This window comes from Gymnoscopelus braueri (genome assembly GCF_963280865.1).
Source record: "Gymnoscopelus braueri genome assembly, chromosome: 20".
Lineage (NCBI taxonomy): Eukaryota > Metazoa > Chordata > Actinopteri > Myctophiformes > Myctophidae > Gymnoscopelus > Gymnoscopelus braueri.
Window position 1 is genome coordinate 45,592,556 of NC_137622.1, and position 22,871 is coordinate 45,615,426.

At 45.3% G+C, this 22,871-nt stretch overlaps 1 protein-coding gene across 1 annotated transcript in view; it reads right to left on the reverse strand.

Annotated features, from left to right (window-relative positions):
* Nucleotides 1-4,880: 4,880 nt before the first annotated feature.
* frmpd1b (FERM and PDZ domain containing 1b) overlaps nt 4,881-22,871 on the reverse strand; it is a gene marked incomplete at its 3' end in the record, with an annotated part of 82,064 nt that continues 64,073 nt past the window's right edge. The window contains exons 14-19 of the mRNA XM_080415697.1: nt 15,262-15,444; nt 13,993-14,200; nt 13,515-13,663; nt 11,066-11,444; nt 8,552-9,034; nt 4,881-7,579 (exon numbers count right to left, since the gene is read on the reverse strand). Coding sequence (XP_080271823.1) covers nt 4,881-7,579; nt 8,552-9,034; nt 11,066-11,444; nt 13,515-13,663; nt 13,993-14,200; nt 15,262-15,444 — 4,101 coding nt within the window. The remainder of the gene's footprint in view (nt 7,580-8,551; nt 9,035-11,065; nt 11,445-13,514; nt 13,664-13,992; nt 14,201-15,261; nt 15,445-22,871) is intronic.

Here is a 22,871-nt window from a genome sequence, read left to right on the forward strand (position 1 = left end):
AGCGACACCTACTGGACCGGAGAAGGAGGGGGAGGGCAGGCCAGGGGGCACAGACCCCAGACAAACTAATCACCAAAATACAAAGTCCAGTTATTTTTTATTTCATGTTTTTTTCATTTTTTTTTTTTTTCATTGTGGTTAAAGTGAATTACATTAATTGTTTTTTTGTTTTGTTTTTATACTTTGAACTATTTCCCCTCCCTAGTTATTTATGCAAATGTTTTGTCTCAGTAACACTTTTGTTTAAACTGTAAAGTGCATTAACAGCCATAGTATGCATGTTGTCAGCATACAGTAATATCCTACTATATAATTGGAGTAACCTCTGTCTGTCCGTCCGTCTTGGTGTCCGTCTTGGGTCGACCGGGTATGGGCTAGTTATTATAAATTAAAACAGAATCATGAATATTATCACACATAAAGGAAGTTGGGATGCAGAAGCAGGTTTATGATGGATTTGTAGATAAAGCCAGACATCAAAAGGTCATAAAGTCAATGCGTAGTTTATTATTCCCAAACAACATATTTCTTTGTATATCAATGACACTACAGTAGGTTGGATTATGAAAAGTGAATGCCTGTGTAAAAAAACAACAACCATCTTCCCATGAATATGAAATGTTGAAATGGTGAAGGACACACAGATTGTTAATGTCAGTGCACACCTCTAGATGGCGCTACATGTTCACACAGACAGCTGACCTCACCAGGACAATGACAAACTTAACCCTTTGATGCATAAGCTGTGCAAAAAAAAAAGAACCCCGTCTAATGCACAACATGGGTCAAAAACATGTTATTTTATGCATGGCTAAATGTTTCTTTGCTATCTCGTTTGAAATTAATGTATTCTATCATTTAATGTTCCTAGTGTTCATTAAATATCTTGTTATTGATGACCACAAAGCATAATTTTTTTACTTTAAATACCCCATGAACCATGTTGGTCATCAAAGGGTCAAAGTATTGACCATCCTGTTCACAGACAAAAGCACCTTGAATAGTTTTTCTTCTTCTTTTCCCCTCAATCATCGATTTGAAGGCTCAATATACTATCAATATGCTATAAATATATTATCAATGTGGATCATTTTACTGTCAGGCTCCTCAGCTAACTGCGGTTCAGACGTTGAGCTCAGTCTATCATCACATTAGATAGACTGAGCTCAGGCTCAGTCTCGCTGGGCTGCTCATATCATCTGATTAACGTTGTATAAAAGCAAATAACTCACTGGGGATCAGATCAGAGCTGTCAGAAGCTACGTTAAGTCCATCAAATCCAATGAATCTAATGAGTTGATAAATGATGCATGATGTGGTCAATGATAAATGAATCTTATGTGTGTACAGTACAGTGGACATGGTATGAAATAGACCAGCTGGTTATTACTGCTTGAACAATGTGATCCTTGTTCTGACGTCAAAATAGTGTTTTATTGGCATTCCATAATTCCATGCAACTGTGTAGAACGCTGCAATAATAATCCACAATGCAGCAGATATAATATTCCAGAACCAACACAAAGGCCAGCAGCGTTCCAAGCAAAAGAAGGAAGATCTCTGAGACCATTGAACATAATGTAGTTGTTTTTCTATGTCAACACAATAAAACAACAGTATGTGTGGGTGAAAAGAAGAAGTGTGTTTGCATAGCCTTAAACCATGATAGAGATATGATAGGACTTCAACATAGCCTTAAACCATGATAGAGATATGATAGGACGTCTACATAGACATAAACCATGATAGAGATATGATAGGACGTCAACATAGCCTTAAACCATGATAGAGATATGATAGGACGTCTACATAGACATAAACCATGATAGAGATATGATAGGACGTCAACATAGACATAAACCATGATAGAGATATGATAGGACGTCTACATAGACATAAACCATGATAGAGATATGATAGGACGTCTACATAGACATAAACCATGATAGAGATATGATAGGACGTCTACATAGACATAAACCATGATAGGACGTCAACATAGCCAGTGGTGTAAAGTAACTAAGTACATTTACTCAAGTACTGTACTTAAGTACAATTGTGTTACTTTACTGGAGTATTTCCAATACTTGTACTTCTACTCCACTCCCTCTCAGAGGCAAATATTGTAATTTTACTCCACAATTATTTTAAAACTTTAGTTACTAGTTAGAAATAAATTATTATCTTATAAAACATACATTAACCACTTCAGCCCTATTTTATACATAAGCTATTTGAAAATACCAGATCTACAAGCTCACAACGCGTCGCAATGTGAGCTTGTAGATCTGCTATTTTCAAATATTTTAGTACTTTTACTTTTGGTACTTTAAGTACAATTTGATGCCAATACTTTTGTACTTTCACTCAAGTACATTTTTTATTCTGGACTTTACATACTAACTTGTAACAATTTGAGTACCTTTTCCACCACTGAACATAGCCATAAACAAACATAGAGATATGATAGGATGTCAACATAGCCATAAACATAAACATAGATATGATAGGATGTCAACATAGACAGACATATTTTAATGTAATAATTATGTACAACTCAGCAGTCAGTCATTCTGTAGGTTCTACATCCTAACAACATGGTGGCTCAGGTTTAAAGACTTTGGATCATTGCTACATCTAAACAACAGTTAACAGTCCAAAAAACTACTTCTGTTCCTGTTATTTTTCATATAAACTACAGAAATAAACAGCTCTGTGTGTATCTTACACCCTGTGTGTGTCTCTCTCTGTGTGTATCTCTGTGTGTAACTCTGTGTGTATCTCTGTGTATCTTACACCCTGTGTGTGTCTCTGTGTGTATCTCTGTGTGTAACTTATGCCCCAACCCCATACAAAATAAATACACTGTGTGTGTGTGTGTGTGTGTGTGTGTGTGTGTGTGTGTGTGTGTGTGTGTGTGTGTGTGTGTGTGTGTGTGTGTGTGTGTGTGTGTGTGTGTGTGTGTGTGTGTGTGTGTGTATTACTGCATAAAACAAAGGTTTGTGTTAATTGTGTGTTTTCTAACACAGATTCACTCAGTCAGGGACAGAAATAATGAAATAAAACATGAATATTTTCACTTTCCACAAAGACAAAAAAAGGTGCATTAATGTGTAACAGTCAAGGTTCAGTCCCTGTGTGTTAATGGTGTGGTTTGGATCCATGGGGGTGTAAATCTACACCCTAAAAGGTCTATAAAAGTGCTGACCCTGCAGGTTGTGCACGAACACCAAGGTCCTTCCTGCAGATGTGATGTTCCACATGCATCCAGCTGAGAGAATTAACATGTATTATTGATAAAGAATTAACACATTACTGTTAAAGAATGAAGAGATTATTTGATAAAGAATTGACAGATTGTTGATAAAGAATGAACACATTACTGATGAAGAATGAAGAGATTATTGATGAAGAATTGACAGATTATTGATAAAGAATGAACACATTACTGTTAAAGAATGAAGAGATTATTGATAAAGAATGGACAGATTATTGATAAAGAATGAACACATTACTGAGAAAGAATGAAGAGATTATTGATAAGATTATTGATAAAGAATGAAGACATTATTGATAAGGAATGAACAGATTATTGATAAAGAATGAACAGATAATCGATAAAGAATGTACATATTTTTGATAAACACATTATTACACATTGAACAGAGCCTTTCAAAGCAGCGACGATGAACATAATACTGTGTCATTTCCTCAGCCAACACTAGGGGGCCAATAGGGAGGGAGGTAGAAAGTCACAAATATAAAGGAAAAGGGAAATTCAATTCCAGTGATGACCACTAGGGTTTGGTCTGCACAGCACAGGCCACGGTGCAGTCAGACAATGTACAAAATAAATAGGTAAATACATACATGGATAGTTCATACTTACATACGTACATACGTCATCGTTGTATCATAAAATAAGTAAGTTATAACTTATAAAATTCCATTATGTACAAAATGCATAGTCCGTGTGAGTCCAGAAGGGGCCAGGAGGTGGCAGTCACGCTTCTGTTGGTGTAGAGGTTTGATTGGTGCGTTGTGTCGGGTTGTGTGTATGTGGGTCTGTGTGCCGTGGTGTGTTGTATTGGTTGTGTGTTTGTGGGTCTGTGTGCAGTGGTGTGGACACACACACACACACACACACACACACACACGCACACACACGCACACACCAGTTCCTCTGTGCTACAGAATGTTCAGAACAATGTTCAGAACAGCCCTTAACGTACGTTCTCACTAGGGTTCTCTCACTCCTTCAGGAGTTTAACGAGTCCGGTTCCTTAAGGATTCCCTCTTATCGGTTCCCATTCCTTAACGGTTCCCTTTAATCGTTCCTATAGGGGTTCCACATGGACCCTTACAGGTCTGAGAGGTCCTGGACATTAAAAAGGTTGTAGAACCTCTGGTATTGTAATGGTATAGCAGACATGAAGTTCTACGTACCAGCTCTGACAGCGTGAGGAACACAATGCTGGATCCGGTTCCTTTGTTTCCCAATGTCACGGTCCCATCACTAACAGTTAACGTTCCTTAACGTTCTCACTGTCTCACTAACAGTTAACCCTTAACGTTCTCACTGTCTCACTAACAGTTAACCCTTAACGTTCTCACTGTCTCACTAACAGTTAACCCTTAACGTTCTCACTGTCTCACTAACAGTTAACCCTTAACGTTCCTTAACATTCCCTAACGTTCCCTAACGTTCCTTAACGTTCCCTAACGTTCCCTAACGTTCCCTAACGTTCCTTAACGTCCCTTAACGTTCCCTAAACATTCCCTAACGTTCCTTAACGTTCCCTAATGTTCCTTAACGTTCCTTAACGTTCCTTAACGTTCCTTAACGTTCCTTAACGTTCTCACTGTCTCACCGCTAACAGTTAGAAATGCAGGGGAACTTGTCCAGGGGGTGTGGCCTGCTGCGGCGTGTCCACTGAGCGCGTACGGAACAGCTGTGTGAGCGCGAACACCGAGGAGATGAGGACGGTGCAACGTTTAGCCAACAGTCTGACCCCTTCCCCCTCCCCCTGACCCCCCCCGCCCGTCCCGGCGGTCTCCACGGCTCCCACAAAGTCCCGGTACAAGCCCACAATCTCCTTCATCTTGTCCATGGCCTCCAGGGCCTCCTCCAGGTCCTCTGGAGCGGCCAGAGGACTCTGGTAGGTCCTCAGGCAGGCGGCGGACAGCTGCACCAGAGCGCTGAAGCTGTTGGACAGGGACCTGAGGGCCTCGTCGGGGGCCCAGCCCACCCGTGTGGCCCTCTGGCAGCCGGACGCCAGCCGCCGAGCCTCCGTCTGGAGCAGGCTCCTCTCCGCCTCCGTCATGACGGCGGCCGGGTTCGAACCGACGCAGCCGGAACCCGTGGCGCTCGTACCGCCGTCCCTGAAGTCTCCGTTCTGACGGAGGAGCTCGTTGTGGTTGGCGTCCGACTGCTGGGGGTTGGCGGTCCCTCTCTCCAGGACCAGCAGCAGGTGGTCTATGTCCTGCCGCAGCGAGGCGAAGCCGCCCTTCAGGCCGCCGTAGCGTTTGTTGGTCAGGGAGTGAAGAGCCCCGCCCCCCGCGGGGGACACGGGGCGCGACACCAGCGGGCTGAGCTCCGTGGAGGCGGAGCTGAGGGCCGAGAGGGGGCGGGGCGTGTCCCGGAGGAGCGACAGGATGTTGGGGTTGGGGGGCGGGGCGGCGGGGGAGGGGACGACGGGCGGCGGGGGGGCGGCGACGCGGGGGGGCTTGGGCCGCGTGCGGCGGGAGAACTCGTAGACGGTCAGCTCCTCGTCGAAGCCGACGCCCTCCTCGGCGCTGCCGTCGCCGCTGAAGCAGTTGGCGTAGACGGTGCGGCAGCCGCACGCCTCGCGGTGCTGCTGCGGGGGCGTGGTCTCCGAGTCTCCGCCGCCTACCGGCGGGCCGGTGGACACGCCCCCCAGACCCACCGCCGAGTGCGGCCGCGACTGAGGCTGTTCCGACGACACGCCGTCGCTACGAGCTCCGCCCGCGTGGGCTTTCTCCCTGTAGTTCAGGTTAAAGTCCAAGCCGCCGTGCGTGCCGTTGGCCCGCGTCGCGCGCGAGGTCACTTCCTGCGCCTCCTTGATGGTCGCTATGACGACCTCGGCGCCGTCTTCCAGAACCTTCTCTTCGACCGGCGTCTTGTTGAGGTCGGACGCTCCGCTGGCCACCGACAGACCGGAGCCGAAGCCCGACGTGTCCCCGTTGATGGAGCTGCTGGACGGGTAGTCCAGGGTGCCCAGGATCTCCTGGGAGCGGGTCATGTACCAGGGCAGGGCCTGGATCCGGCCCCGCAGGGCCGAGGCGGGCAGCCTGCCTCCCAGGCTGGACGAGCTGCTGGTCCTCAGGTCGGAGCCGGAGCCCGAGCGGCCCGGCTCCTTGCCGTCCAGCCCTTTGGCCGAGGTGGAGGTGAGCGAGGTGGTCAGGCTCAGCGGGGCGTCCGGGTTTTTGGGCGACAAGCTCTCGTGGCTCAGGGAGACACGTCTGGATCCCGATTGGACGCCGCCGTTGCGACCGCCCCACGGGTGGAGGCCGTTGGAGGGGCTGACCCCGTCTTTGAAAAGCCCTTTGAGCGGATCTGTGGGAGAGACGGGGGAGCTGGCGGGGAGGGAGAGAGGATGGAGGCCGTTTCCTGACGTAGGTTTAGGAGACGCTGGAGGAGGGATGGCCAGGCCCAGGGCTGAGCCCGAGTTGGAGCGAGGAATAGAGGGCAGAGCGGGCGGTACGCTGGCTCTCACCTCCTTTCTGGGTGACGGGGAGGCTCTCACCTCCTCCATGGGTGACGGGGAGGCTCTCACCTCCTTTCTGGGTGACGGGGAGGCTCTCACCTCCTCCATGGGTGACGGGGAGGCTCTCACCTCCTCCATGGGTGACGGGGAGGCCACCCCGTTGGTCATCTCCTCCACCTTGACAGCAGGAAGGTTAGCGTTCACTTTGGAAGCGACGCCGGGTCCATTTTCCTGTCTGGGGCCATTTTCCACCGTCCTGCTCTTCTCCTGGGGCCGGGGGGGCGCGAGGTGGTTGGGAGCGAGGTGGGGGTGTGTGGGGTTGGGGGGCGTGACTTGGGGGGGCGCGGGGTGGTTGGGAGCGAGGTGGGGGCGTGTGGGGTTGGGGGGCGTGACTTGGGGGGGCGTGGGGTGGGGCGCCGCCCGCTGGCTCCGCCGCACGGCGGTGATGAGAGGCGAGGCCAGAGGCAGCCCTCCTGCTCCAGAGGTCACCGACTTGACCTCCATGGTGTCGGGTTCCATCTCCAGCAGCTCGGAGGACAGGCGGCCGGAGGCGTCCCCGTTGCAGTGGGCGTAGGAGCGCCCGTGCTGGGGCGACCTGGGGGGGAGGAGCTGGGGTTTAGGGGGGAGCTGGGGCTTAGGAGCCAGAGGAGGTTTGGTCTTCACGTCAGGCCTGAGGGAGGAGGGCTGTGGTGGGCTGCTCCTCTTGGTGGAGGAGGGTCTGAGCGTCTCAGGCACTTCAGGCCGTCTGACCAGCGGTGAAGTAGGCTCCTTCTCTTTCTCCGGGACGGGCGGGAGGCCGTTCCAGGTGCCACTCAGACGGTTGGCGTTCCGCCGATCTGCCAGCTCTGTTTCTGTGCCAGATAGAGAGCGAGAAGAAACGTTAAAGAAGTGACACGTATTTAATCACATTCACATCTCCCTGTTCCCACATGCTTTCTATCAGGATACAAGAACAAAGCCTTTATTCACACACAGTGGTGGACAGTAACTACGTACATTTACTTGAAGAGGTGGTGCCATGTTTTTGCACTTTTTCTGTTTTTCATGTGTCTATGAGGTTGATAGAACTTCATTAAGCCCCCCGGTGGTGTTTTTATGGTGTTTTATGTCTTCTCTGACTATTTGGAGTTTTTTCCTGGAGGCTGAAACCTTGAGGGTCAAATGTGCCAATAGAGAAACAGCGCTTTAGTGACATCACAAAGCCCACACCCTCCCCCTCATTATCATAACACAACAGGTGTGGGCATGAGGAGGAGGAGGGACTAGGACAGGTGGGTGGTGCTAAGGTGGTGGAGGAGGTGCTAAGGTGAGAACCAGGTATACTTAATGCACTGGTGGGTGTGTCTACATAAAAACAACATTTTAACACTTACTGTACACTTTTTTTTTGTTGAAAAAAATCCTTACATAATAATAATACCTTATGATCAGGTTTTAGGGTTGAAAAATATCATGGCACTCCATCTTTGAGTATATGAATTATTTTGCCCACCGCTGTTCACACACAACCTTCTTCTGGCCATTCTGTGTCTATTCTTTTATCCATTATTATTTGTATTATTATTATTAATTATTATAATTATTATTCATATGTGTAGGGTACTCCACCAACACACCTGTTGCAATGACTGTATTCATATCATATCAGATCAAAATGAATAAAACCAAACCAACGTAGTCATTCCACCACAAAGGAGACAAGTGACACTGTGGAAAATGTGGAGTGAAAAATTCATATGAATAAATGAATAAATGAATAAATGAATAAATGAATAAATGAATAAATGAATAAATGAATAAATGAATAAATGAAAGACAGCAACCTGTGAGGTCTGGAACAGGAGGAGTGATCCGGTCCTGAGCGTCAAAGAACTCGTCCTCAGACTCAGAGTCTCTGACCGCTCCCTCTCTGACCATCAGAGCCGTGGTGGCGGGGTTGGACGGTGAAGGGGTTAAAAAGGGGGCGGGGTCTGGTCTGATGGAGCTGCTCCTCAGAGGGACCTTAGGAGGAACCTTCTTCTTGCTCCTGCTCCTCTGGAAGGGCGTGCTGTCAATCATCCTGAGGTCTCTGGAGCTGGGGATCTTAGAGATGCGTCTGAGCGTCGTCTCGCGCTGCTGAAGCCCCGCCTCCTCTTCCTCTTCCTCGTCTTCCTCCTCGTCGTCGTCGTCGTCGTCGTCGTCGCGGTCGTAGTCGTCGCTGGTGGCTTCGGGCGGGCTGGGCAGGAAGTCGGCCTCGGAGAGCTCGGCGAAACACAGGCACGAGTTGTCGTTCCCTCGATGGTTCAGGTTGTTGGGCCGCAGCAGACCTGGAGATGATAAGTAAGTAAGTAAGTAAGTAAGTGAGTGAGTGAGTGAGTGAGTGAGTGAGTGAGTGAGTGAGTGAGTGAGTGAGTGAGTGAGTGAGTGAGTGAGTAAGTAAGTAAGTAAGTAAGTAAGTGAGTGAGTGAGTGAGTGAGTGAGTGAGTGAGTAAGTAAGTAAGTAAGAAAGAAAGTAAGTAAGTAGGTCAGAGAGGTTTATTGTTGGTATCAGTCAGAACGCGGGACAATAATAATAATAATAATTGACTGCCTACACATGGGCGTAAGGGCACTGGCGGAACAAGTCAGTACCGTATTGACCCCCCCCCCCCCAAAAAAAAAGATTGCTCGGTCGGATTCCAAGACATGCTGGGGACAGCGCTTCAGACGAGCACTATACGATGCATTATAGTGTGATATAATAGCACATCAAAGATCAAAGCTTGACGTTACATCGCTTTAAAACAAACACATCTCCACAACTGCAGGTCTTAGAAGCCTCAGTTACTGCACTTTTCTCTCACACAAAGTCAAAGCATTTGAGAGTTCAGAGTTCAGAGTTCAAGCACCACGATGCATGGCGGACCCTAGCCCTGGTCCAGAGCGTTACTGAGACTCTCTAACGCTCTGGACCAGGGCTAGGCCGACCCACTTCACCTAATGAACTCTAATGTTTAGAAGAATTGGCACGGCGGTCAAATAGTTCAAGTACAAATTCTATTTCAAATTCCTACTACTCGCCACTATTTGAAGGGCATGATATAAGCAGGCTCAGCGGCTATAGTGAACTTTAATTTACTAACATCACATTGTTGCAGTAACAGTACCTGTTAATGTGTCAGCCTGGCCCACATGAAGGTAACGTTAGTAGAATGGATTAATCACTGTAACGTCAGGAGTTACAACAGGCGGAGGATGAGAGCGAAAAAGTATATATATGCACTTAATTTGGATCAGACATTATTTGTTTTTTTGTCTTTACGTTTATACTTTTTATCAAAACATTTTTTTGCCACTGAGTGATTCCGTTTATAAGACTTATATCCTACATGGTTGACAACGCTACACCGTGCAGCCAGAGGAACCCATTCACACACTGATGACACAATGATTGATGATGACATACAGTAGTAGGAATGGACTTTTCTTTGGGCAGCTGTTGATGACGATTTGACCCAAAATACATTTGGAGACAATGGAGGCTTTTATTGGTAAATGTGCATATAGGCCCTGCACCTACTGTTGATAGTTTAGGGGGTAAATGATGATAAAGCTTTAGATGGGCCCGATGCCTGCTGCTCCACATGCTGAGAGGCAGGGCTCGCAAAGTGCGACCAAGTTAAGGTCTGTGTGATCGTGATCTGATGGCCGGAGGTCCCGGGCCCCTGGGGTCCCGGGCCCCTGGGGTCCCGGGCCCCTGGGGTCCTCGGGCCCCTGGGGTCCCGGGCCGGGGAGCGGCCGGGACCCCAGCTCCCCCTGACGCTCCGCTACTGCGTATGGGGTTTGTTTATGGTTATGTCTGAGTCATACTGACGTAGCCGTGGTCCTGCCTATATATGGGCATATGGGGTTTGTTTATGGTTATGTCTGAGTCATACTGACGTAGCCGTGGTCCTGCCTTTATTATGGGCATATGGGGTTTGTTTATGGTTATGTCTGAGTCATACTAACGTAGCCGTGGTAATGCCTATATATGGGCATATGGGGTTTGTTTATGGTTATGTCTGAGTCATACTAACGTAGCCGTGGTAATGCCTATATATGGGCAGATGGGGTTTGTTTATGGTTACGTCTGAGTCATACTGACGTAGCCGTGGTCCTGCCTATATATGGGCATATGGGGTTTGTTTATGGTTATGTCTGAGTCATACTGACGTAGCCGTGGTCCTGCCTATATATGGGCATATGGGGTTTGTTTATGGTTATGTCTGAGTCATACTAACGTAGCCGTGGTAATGCCTATATATGGGCGTCATAGTGACGTGGCCGTGGGTTAATGGACCAATTCTAATATAGGTTGTGACAGGCGGCAGTCCTACCTGCAGTTGCCTGGCCTTGCCTCTGGGAGCGCTGTGGCTCCAGCAGGTACGGGTGGTGAACGTCCAGGGTGGTAAGCCCCTCCCCTGGGGGGCGTGCCCCGCTGCTGCGCCGCGGCGCCGCAGCGCTGCTGCTGTCCTCCAGGGCGGCGCTCAGGGAGCCGCTGGACAGACTGGAGAAGCTGCTGGTGACCCGGGCGTCCGTGTGATACCAGGAGGCACTGTCCACGCCGTGGTCCTGGTCCGACCCGCCGTCCGCTCTGCTCGCATCACTTCCTGTCGCTCCTCCGTCCACTTCCTCCTCGACCTCCTGACCTTCCACGGTCACTATGATGGTCACTTCCTGTTTGCCTTCGTTCTCCTCTCTCTCTCTGCGCTCCTCCTTCAGGTAGAAATAAAACATGTTTCACATTTTCATTCAAATGAAACGAGGGAACAAAGCATCAAAATACAAGTACCTGAACACACATCAAATAAAAATGTTTGCTGAAGAAAAACTGTGAATTTATGACAGAACTAATGGACTAGAGCAGTGGTCTTCAACAGGGGGTCCGGGACCCCTAGGGCAGTGTATATCAACCTTTTTTGTGCCAAGGCACACCTGGCATAGCCAAAAAATCCCAGGGCACACCTAGATATACGGTATATATATATATATAATTATATATATATATATAATTATATATATATATACGGTATATCTATATACACACACTAGGGGTGTGCCGACTAATTTCACGAAATGATACGATACGATATTGGGCACACAACTTAGATACGATTTCGATACGATACGCACTTTTTTATCATGAAAATATATGGGGGAGAAAAAAAGCAAATGCAAACAAATAATTCTGTTTTTGCATTATTCAGACATGCAAACTTGTAGCTTTTCAGCTTCCACTAGCCGTTTTGAATCCAAATAGGGCAATAGTGTGACACCTGACCCGAAAAAAACAGCATGTTGTCACCCTTTTCACCTCGGGGCTGTTTGCATGCCTGATTATTATTATTGTTTATTTATTTTTTCAAAATGATATTTTTTCAAACCTTCTTCAAACGGCGCGGCACACCTCAGCAGTAGCCCCGGCCCAAAATTGGGACGTTTGCCAGGGTTGATATACACTGGTCTAGGGGGTCCTCAGAGTTACAACAGGGTGGCCGGCAAATCTTTGTGTGATATGATATTTTTTACATGAACCACTAGCATCCCGTTTCTGAGGGGAACTTTTGCCAAAGAGGTATCGGTGTAGAGGGAAAAAAAGAGCAGACCAAGTAAAAAAAAGTTTAATCTGCAACACAATTGTATACAATATAGAGGGGGTCCCTGCTTCATCTCTCTCTCAGCTAGGGGGTCCTTGGGCTGAAAACGTTGAAGACCCCTGGACTAGAGGTTAGTAGATAGACCGCTCCACAGGACTGCTGCCGAGTTTAAGAAAGAATTGTTTCCCATACAACGCTGCAGGTAAATGTATTTTGTCTGAATACAGTGCATAGCCTAAAGACTATATGCCTGGTATATCGCTACAACTGCATGTGTGCTCAAAATGCGGACACAAAGCGTGGGACTGTGCGTGCGTGACTGTATGCGCACGTGTAGCTTGTCTCAATTCAAACACCAGCTGTCAGCTGTCAGATTTTCTAACACTAAGCGTACATGCCGTATCTTTAACTTACCAACATCAGAAGCACTTTCTCCTGCTTTTCTTTAAGGCAAAAAAGGAGTGCTCATTCTTGAACTATTTCATGGGACAATGGATATGCAGGGAGGACAGATTGGCCATTTTATCAGTTGAAAATGCTGATTATGATTGTGATGATGAAACGTTGGATTACTTTGTTGACTCGCAAGGCTCATGCAGTGAGTATCCTACCGTAGACTACTCCAACAGAAATGACAGACTGTTGTGCCATTGAGTTCTAATCATTCTAACTATTTATCATATTATATTGATCATTAGTTGCAGCAAAGTTATATGTCCGTGTGTGCATTGCGCTGTCGCTTGCTGCAAGCACACAACGTTTATTATAACAAGCTATAGGCAATTTTTAGCACCAAAGTAGCCGTGTTTTCACATCTTTCAACCTCATTGGACAAACAGTCTGTAGCCGTCTGGACAACACAGTTTAGTGTGTTGAGAGCTTTTTTTTTTTTAATGTTTTTTTCTTCTGTTTTTTTTAGACTGAAATAGTTTTCCTTACTTGTCATGTATGTACTTATGTTGAAAGGGTAGGCAAAATAAGCTATTAAGCTTCAGCTTATACCTTTTTTGGTCATAACTATGTCATATGTATTTATTATTATTGTTGTTTTATGCGAATGGAGCATATTGTTTGTAGTGAAATGATGACCAAAATAAAAAACTTGCAAAGTAAGTAAAAAGGAGGCAGAACGTTTAAGTTGCAGTTTAGTGTGTTAAGGTTATAACAGAATATAACAGAACATCTCTACCTCTCTCCTCTTCTCCTCCACCTCCTTCCTGCGTTCCTCCCAGTCCTGGCTCGCCTGGTCCGGGAACTGACGGCTGCTGCTCTGCGACTCCATTGGATAATCCTCGTCTGACGAGTCGTTAGAGTCACTGCAACACCGTGACACGTAGCCTGGTGACATCATCATCACACACACACACACACACACACACACACACGCACACACACGCACACACACGCACACACGCACACACGCACACACAACACAAAAACAAAAGCAACAGACACACAGACATGCAAAACACACACATGTTAGTAAATCATTAAAAAGTGAACCGTAATATTGAATGAATATGAATATTGTTGATAGTATCTTGTCTAGCGGTACCCATACTCACTGATGTCGTGCACGCTCAGTGAACTAAACGTCTATCAACGGCTCGGAGGCCGATTAAAAAAAAAACGTAAACATCTTACTGTGAACCACGTTAAATGCTCACTTGCTAGGGACTCATAGAACACGCCCTCTACAACGGAGAAGCCACTCCCACCACACACACCTTCCTCTGCAGGGATGCGGTGCACCCGCACTTTGGGGCGCCCCATGCGGAACACGTTAAGGTTGGGGTCCACCAGCAGGCGGCAGTAGCCCCCCAGCAGACAGCCCAGGTCTTTGGCTGCCAGGGAGTCCATCAGTAAGGCAAAGGGCTACAGGAGGGGGGGAGGGGGGTGTAGAGCAAAGCATGATGGGAAAGCAGAGCAATTAAAGCCAAGAGGAAAGGAAGGCGAGAGAGAAGAGGGAATGGTCATCATAGAGTCCCCTTGACTTTATTATTATTATTATTATTGTCATCACTGAGTCTAAAAAAAACGTCTTCATGACGTGTTATTTGTGACATAAAACGACTTAATAATAATAATATAGTCCACACTCCTTTGTGGTATTTGTCCCTGTATATTTGCATACACAGTGAGATATAACCATTCCAGCTATGGCTCTCTAACCATTATGTCTAATATATCATTTATTGATTTTTTATCCCACGATTTTGTAACTTATTTTTTCACCCAGTGCCAATTGCCTAAGCTGTAATCCTGGGCGCTACTCTCCCTCTGCCAGCCTGGGGAGAGCCCCGAACTGAGCTCATGCCTCCTTCAATGCATGAGGAGTGAGCAGGCTGCTTCTTATCACCTGACATGGGGGGAGTTTCCCCGGTAGGACGTAGCGCGTGGAAGGAACACGTTATTCCTGCCAGTTCCTTTCCCCTCCATCAGGCGCCCCGGCTGACCAGGGGGAGGCGGTATAGAGACCAGGATTACTACATGTTTTTTTTGTGAGGGTATTAACTACCCTTGGAGACACGGGGAGAACATGCAACCTCCACACAGAGTACAGAGTAGGCCCTTTCACCAACCCCACCTAGGGTATGGGCACTGATGACGCGGAGGAAAGAACTCGCACCCAGAACCTTCTAACTGTGAGGCGACAGCGCTACCGACTGCACCACCGTGCCCCCTGTCTAATGTCTCTCTTTGTTATATATGTTCCATACCTTCATGTCGTGCAGCGAGATGTTTGTTTGTTGGTTTATGTGGATGTTCCATACCTTCATGTCGTGCAGCGAGATGTTTGTTTGTTGGTTTATGTGGATGTTTCATACCTTCATGTTGTGCAGCGAGATGCTTGTTTGTTGGTTTATGTGGATGTTTCATACCTTCATGTCATGCAGCGAGATGTTTGTTTGTTGGTTTATGTGGATGTTTCATACCTTCATGTCGTGCAGCGAGATGCGCAGCAGGCTGACTTTGTCGCTCTCAGACAGAAGCTCCACTCGGCTGATGGAGGAGAACTCCACGAGGGTGGAGATCATGTTGAGCTTGTGGTTGATCACCTGACTCATCCCATACCTGGAGCCCACCAGGAGGCTGACCAACGCCTCTCTGTCCTGGAGCTGGGGAGACAAACATGACACCTTGTTACCTTACCTTGATACCTTGTTACCTAAACGCTAGTCTCTCAAACAACTCTTGAACATTGTGGGAGGGAACCCACCTAAACCCTAACCCACCTAAACCCTAACCCACCTAAACCCTAACCCACCTGAACCCTAACCCACCTGAACCCTAACCCACCTAAACCCTAACCCACCTAAACCCTAACCCACCTAAACCCTAACCCACCTAAACCCTAACCCACCTAAACCCTAACCCACCTAAACCCTAACCCACCTAAACCCCAACCCAGCAGCAAGCTGACCAGAGCATCTCAGAGAAATGAATGAATCAAATGAAGTGACATTATTTATAAAACACATTTAAAAACAACTGTCTTTGACCCTAGACTAGTTCTGTACAAAATCTCATTATTATTAGAAATCAACCATATAAACAAGAACCATATAAACAAGAATACGCAGAAAATCAGCAATGATCAGAGTCAGAACATAAATAAACAGTGAAAAAACAATTAAAACAATATAGCTGCAAGCAGCAATAAGCGGTTTCGAGGGACAAGGCAGAGGCAGGAAGAGGCAGGCAGAGAGAGAGAGAGAGAGAGAGAGAGAGAGAGAGAGAGAGAGAGAGAGAGAGAGAGAGAGAGAGAGAGAGAGAGAGAGGGGCAGTTAGAGAGAGAGGGAGGGAGAGAGAGAGAGAGAGAGAGAGAGAGAGAGAGAGAGAGAGAGAGAGAGAGAGAGAGAGAGAGAGGATGAGAGGCAGTGAGAGAGAGAGAGAGAGAGAGAGAGAGAGAGAGAGAGAGAGAGAGAGAGAGAGAGAGAGAGAGGCAGAAAGAGAGAGAAGAAGTGAACATGCATTAATTAACAAAGTCATGATTTTGGTTCAGTAAATTATATTTGGACTGGTTAAATTGGGGTTTGAACCAGGGACCTACAGACTGACAGGTAGACAGTGTACTGACTGAGCCATTGGATAGACAGAATTGGATTTCATGTGTGGTAATTTATCATACAGCATGGATTGCTTATTATATACATACAAGCCCATAACGCGTCACATTGTAGATCGGCTGTATGTGGTTACTGTAGGTGTTGTATTAATAATTAAATCTGCAAAGTAACAATAACTAAAGCTGTCATATGCTGTAATTGTAGTAGAGTAGAAAGTAAAAATAAAAGTACCTCAAAATTGTACTGTGCATTGTAAGCATTTGTATTGGTACTTGAGTAAATGTACATAGTTACTTTTCAGCACCATTGAGGAGCCAATGACTGACAGGCTAGGTATCACCAGGTGCACTGATTGCTAGAGTGCAGAGGGACATGGGTTGATATTAATGGTCTTAACTCAAAATGTATATATCACACAGCTTAAATGTTTTGATTAAATCGGAGTGTGATGTAAAGAAAATCTGTAGTGTAAAGGTTGCAAGTTCATCAAATGTCAATGTATATTGTTTCTTGTACCGGGGTAGCTCAGTTGGAAGAGCTATTGACTCTGAACTGCAAGGTCATGGCTCGAATCCTGGCAAAAGCAACACAACATATGAGTAATCTGGTTCCTTGGTTTATAGAGCATTCTTACAGGTATAGACTCATTTGTTTGTTAATGTTGCTACCCTTTAAATGGCCATGGCCAATAACGTGGCATTGGGCGCTTAAAGTTAAATATTTAGAAAACTACACATTATTTCAAAGAAAAAGCCACCAGGCCACTAATGAGTTGTGACAGGTGTGATTGGTGATGAGTGAGAGCAGGTGAGAGGGGTGGATCCAATCCATGGGAATAGGGGGAAGGTTGCTGACTAGCTGACTCTTTTCTACACCCACCCTCACTAACCTTCACCTCAGTAAAACAACGACCTAACCTCAAGAAACACTATTTGTAAAACGAAGAATTCGCAATGATGATCACTTCAACACATTGTTGGGGACAGGGATCTAACCAGTGACCTATGGATTCACAGGCTGCCTTTCTTCTCATTGAGCTAGAGATATGGCCTCCCTGATGGTGTCTGTTGATATCTATAGGTTCTTCCGTACGTTATGAACCGAGCCTCTGTTTCACTAACTACTCTAGATCTCTGGTTCCCAAAACATTTACCAATAAAGATTTTTTTTGTCTTCTCGGAATGGAAACTAGTGAAAATAGTCGATCTACAAGCTCACAACACGTTGCTATCTGAAAAGTTGTGAGATTGTAGATCGGCTATTTTCACAAGAAAGTATGTCATACATAAAAAACAACTACTCTCAAAAAAGCATTTCATGTTATTCTTTAAAAAATGCACATGTCTGAATTAACAGGGTCATGTTTTGTACAATGCAATTTAAATGTAAACTGTAATGAGTGGGATTTGAACCGGGGACCTTTGGAACATGAGGCTATTCTTTAATGATTGAGCTATTCAATCCACAGCCTCAGACAGTGACAAAGGAGAATCCAACAAAACAAAAGGGCGAATGAAGTACGTCATACATTGAAAATAACTACTTTCAAATAAGCATTTCACGTTATCTTTAACAATTGCACATGTATTCATTGATACAGTCATGTTGTGTGCAATTATAATGAAGTCTACATGAGGTGAGATTCGAACCGGCGTCCCTGTGGTTTCAAGGGAGATGATTAAGCAATCAAGCTATTGGACCAACAGACCTGAACCTGTGAAAAAGGTGCTCACTTTTTTGACACAGTTTCACGCAAATTGCTCAGAAATCCTTGGTTTAAATGTTTTTCAAACTGCTCAAAATGGCGTAAAATCTGAGGGCGGAGCTCAAAGTGATAGATGTGTTCCTCATGAGTCAAGGCACATGTGTAAGCAAGTTTCACGGCTGTCGGCCAAATGAGGCATGACTTTTGCCTGTTTAAAGTTTGCATGTTCAAGAAATTGCTATAGCGCCCCCCTTTGACCAATTGGAGTAAGATTGGTTTCAGTGATACTTGGAATGACCCTCTACATTATTCCAAAGTTTCAAACAAATGTGAGTCTGCATGTATGTGTTAGGGGCAGATGAATAATTGTCATAAAACTGCAATATTCAATATTCATTGGCTCTTAAAAGCTACATTTTTTAACTTACAAACTTCTCATGAAGTGAGATTTTAGATATTGGTGCAAAGTTCATGTGTAAAACGTTTCGTGCAGATTGCTCAAAGATCCCAGGAGGAGATTTTTACTGTTTTTCATATAATTCAGAATGGTGGGAAATCTAAAGGTCAGAGGTCAAAAGTCAGAGTGTGAAAGTTGTAAGGTATCGAAGTTTCATGGCTGTAGGTCAAACAGGGCATGAGTTGTACCTGTTCAAAGTTGGCATTTTCAATTGAGTGCTGCAGCGCCACCCTTTGGCCAATGGTTTTGAGTTTCGGGTCTTCGCCGTTTGGCATAGCCCTCTACCATATTGCCGAGTTTCGTAAAAAGTGACCACACGGTTAGGCCAGAACTGAAAAAACGGCGGAAGAATTCCTATAGTTTCAAAGAGGCTTCGAGCCTGATAGGCCTCGAAACCTCAATAATTAAGATCAGCCACATTGATGGTCAAAAACCTCCCAACCCCAAGAGCTGTATGTATGTGGGTAAAGTGATGATAATATAATATATGTGGGTAAAGTGATGATAATATAATGTATTTAATATAATAATAATATAATATAATGTATGTGGGTAAAGTGATGATAATATAAGGACACATTCAAGTATCTGACAATGTATAAAGTCACCAACTTTGATGAGGCAGGATTAAAAATAAGTTTTTTTCCCCCCCGTTTTTTCCTGAAAAGTTAATATTTTGATCATAGTTGGTTTCTGTCTGACAGCAAAGATAGAGTTTATGAGAAAGATGAAGTGAACTGAGAAGCAGAGTTATGAAGCAACGTGTGAAGCTCAACACAGCAGACAGCAGACAGACAGACAGACAGACAGACAGACAGACAGACAGACAGACAGACAGACAGACAGACAGACAGACAGACAGACTCACTCAGAGGTGCGAGGCTGATAGTTATTTAAAACACGTGTAAATGAATTTCAACACAGGGTTAATAATAGCCACAGCCAGTTTAAAGGACCATACCCCTGGTTTGCCATGTATGTTAATCACAAACGCTGGAAGTGGGGTGCTGAGGGTGCTGCACCACCCCTGGTGGTGGGGAAGAGAAAGAAAAAAGTTGAAAAAAAAAAAGAAAATATATATATATTAGATAATTTGTTTTTGTAAATTAAACAAATATATATAATTTTTAAAGTCTATATACACACTTATATATTAAAACAATGATGTATTTAACTTTGGGGAATAAAACATTTGTTGAAAAACATGAAAAAACGTGAAAAAGGTGAAAAAAAATCGTGGGTAAAATGTGAAAAAACATTGTGCACGTGCGCAAAGCGTGCGTGCGGAGTCCCCCGCCAAGCCCAGCCCCCCTTGGAATAAATGACTTCCAGCGCCCCTGATGTTAATTGCGAACGCGGAAGGAGGCGCCTCCGCCCAAGTGCAGCTTACTATGAAACTGTGCTCGGGTTGTGTGTGTGTGTGTCTGTGTCTCTGTGTCTCTGTGTGCGTGCACTGCCTGTGTGCAGCCGCCAGAGTGCGCCAGAGTGCAGGAATGTAGACAATGCTCTGATTAAAATGCACAACAGCCTGCAAAAAACACACACACACACACACACACACACACACACACACACACACACACACACACACACACAATGTCAATGTTCTCTCCCAATCACGGTGAAATAACACGGATTACAAGTCCATAAATACACAATATTTTCGAGCTGCGTTCGCTTCCAGCGTTCGCGCGTCTTACTTGTACAGTATGAAGGTTTTAAAGAGATAGTTCACCCCAAAAAATACTTCTTTTTTTATCAATTACACAAGCCTTGAATTCATGGAGATTTTTTTGATTTTGTCTCATTCCTAAGACAATAATTTGATGACCGGCGGAGTCTTCGGTAGGAGACACAATGGAGACTCTTTACTCCAGTGGTCATCAAATTATTGTCTCAGGAATGCGACAAAAACAAAAGAATCTCCATGAATTCAAGGCTTAATGGGGTGAGTAATCCATAGAAAATAAGTCATTTTGGGGGTGAACTACTTTAAGTTAGAGTATCGTTGAGTGTTGATAAAATATCTCAGATTAAATAATAAATGTCATTGTCCTCATTAAGCCTGGACTGATGTGAACACTCTGCAGAAAACATAAATGTTTATCCAACCATGACTCAGCTATTCAGGACAGTCTCTCCAGTCTTCTTTTAATGACTATGGAGGAACTTTAAACAAACAAACAAAATAGAAAAAATAAAGCGTGTGTGTGTGTGTGTGTGTGTGTGTGTGTGTGTGTGTGTGCGTGTGTGTGTGTGTGTGTGTGTGTGTGTGTGTGTGTGTGTGTGTGTGTGTGTGTGTGTGTGTGCGTGTGTGTGTGTGTGGGCTATGCGGATGATATTTTATTAGCTTCTAGGGAAGAGAGCACAATTAAGAACATGCTCTCCAGGAAAGACCTTTTTTTTAGAACGGTCAGGCCTAGAGGTTAAGAACACAAAATGTGCCGTCTTGTATGAGAGGAGGAACCGGTGGTAACTGACACACCCCCAGTGTTCACCATAGCATCTGAACCCCTGTGTGTATACGCTCTTCATGAGACACACGACTACCTTGGACATACAATCAACATGAGAATGGAAGGAGCAGGTCAACAACATCCTGTCTGATTTCACATCTCGGCTGGACCTGATTGACAGATGTCCACTGTCTGCCTCTGACCATGAAGTTGGAAGCTGTCAGACAGGTGGTGCTCTCTAAGATCCAACACCTGTTCTCCAATGTCCACATCCAACACAAAGTACTGTGTGAGATGAATAACTAAACAGTGGTTTGGACTCAACTCACACACAGCACCATCATCTATCATCCACAGTGGGAGGGAGGGCTGGGGGGGGGGGGGGGCAAACATGGAATGGATTTACACCAGCATGAGGATTTCCCACCTCCTCAAAATGCTCAACAACGATGACAAGGATGTTAGGGAGCTGGCTCCATCCTCCCTGTTTCTGGACATAAGGAGGCGTATGGTCCCACTGGACAGGGAGTCAGAGCCACACTTTCTCTGATTCAGGAGGAAACCCAGTGGGAAACTTGACACCGTTCCGCTGGTTTTGGGGTGTGGTCAGATTGGCCAGATCTGAACGACCTCTGTACCCGCACTGGAGTGTCCTGGGAGTGGGTGTGGTCTGAGTCACCTATGCTGGTCACAGTCACCTGCTAACAGCTACAGACCTGCTAACAGCTACAGACCTGCTAACAGCTACAGACCTGCTAACAGCTACAGACCTGCTAACAGCTACAGACCTGCTAACAGCTACAGACCTGCTAACAGCTACAGACCTGCTAACAGCTACAGACCTGCTAACAGCTACAGACAAGTGCCAGACGAGTCCTCATGGATCTACACCAGCATCAACAACAACAACACTGGACTGGACTAAAACTAAAAGGGAAACTCGCATGTCTTCCCTCTGCTGTCCACTCTGTCTCACACTCATTCCTTAAGAACACTTCACTCAATGAGGACATCACACCACACCACACCACACCACACCACACCACACCACACCACAGAACAGCTCACTGAAACACTGTCACACATCTTAAATGGCTGCTAAGCATACAAAGGGATGTACATAGCACGTCACCATAGAATAGTGGAACTCATAGCAAAGGACAAAATATCATGCATCCACAGTGAGAATGTACAGACATTCCCTTGTCATTTTATCCATGTTCCATCTCTGTGATAACCCAGACATATTTATATCTCTGTGATAACCCAGACATCTTTACATCTCTGTGATAACCCAGACATATTTACATCTCTGTGATAACCCAGACATATTTACATCTCTGTGATAACCCAGACATATTTACATCTCTGTGATAACCCAGACATATTTACATCTCTGTGATAACCCAGACATATTTACATCTCTGTGATAACCCAGACATATTTACATCTCTGTGATAACCCTGACATATTTACATCTCTGTGATAACCCAGACATCTTTACATCTCTGTGATAACCCAGACATATTTATATCTCTGTGATAACCCAGACATATTTACATCTCTGTGATAACCCAGACATATTTACATCTCTGTGATAACCCAGACATATTTACATCTCTGTGATAACCCTGACATATTTACATCTCTGTGATAACCCAGACATATTTATATCTCTGTGATAACCCAGACATATTTACATCTCTGTGATAACCCAGACATATTTACATCTCTGTGATAACCCAGACATATTTACATCTCTGTGATAACCCAGAGAACTGAGTACTTATACTGTTACTTATACCCATAGAGTACTGAGTGACATGCTTATTGTATCATGAAAACATATGCCATGATT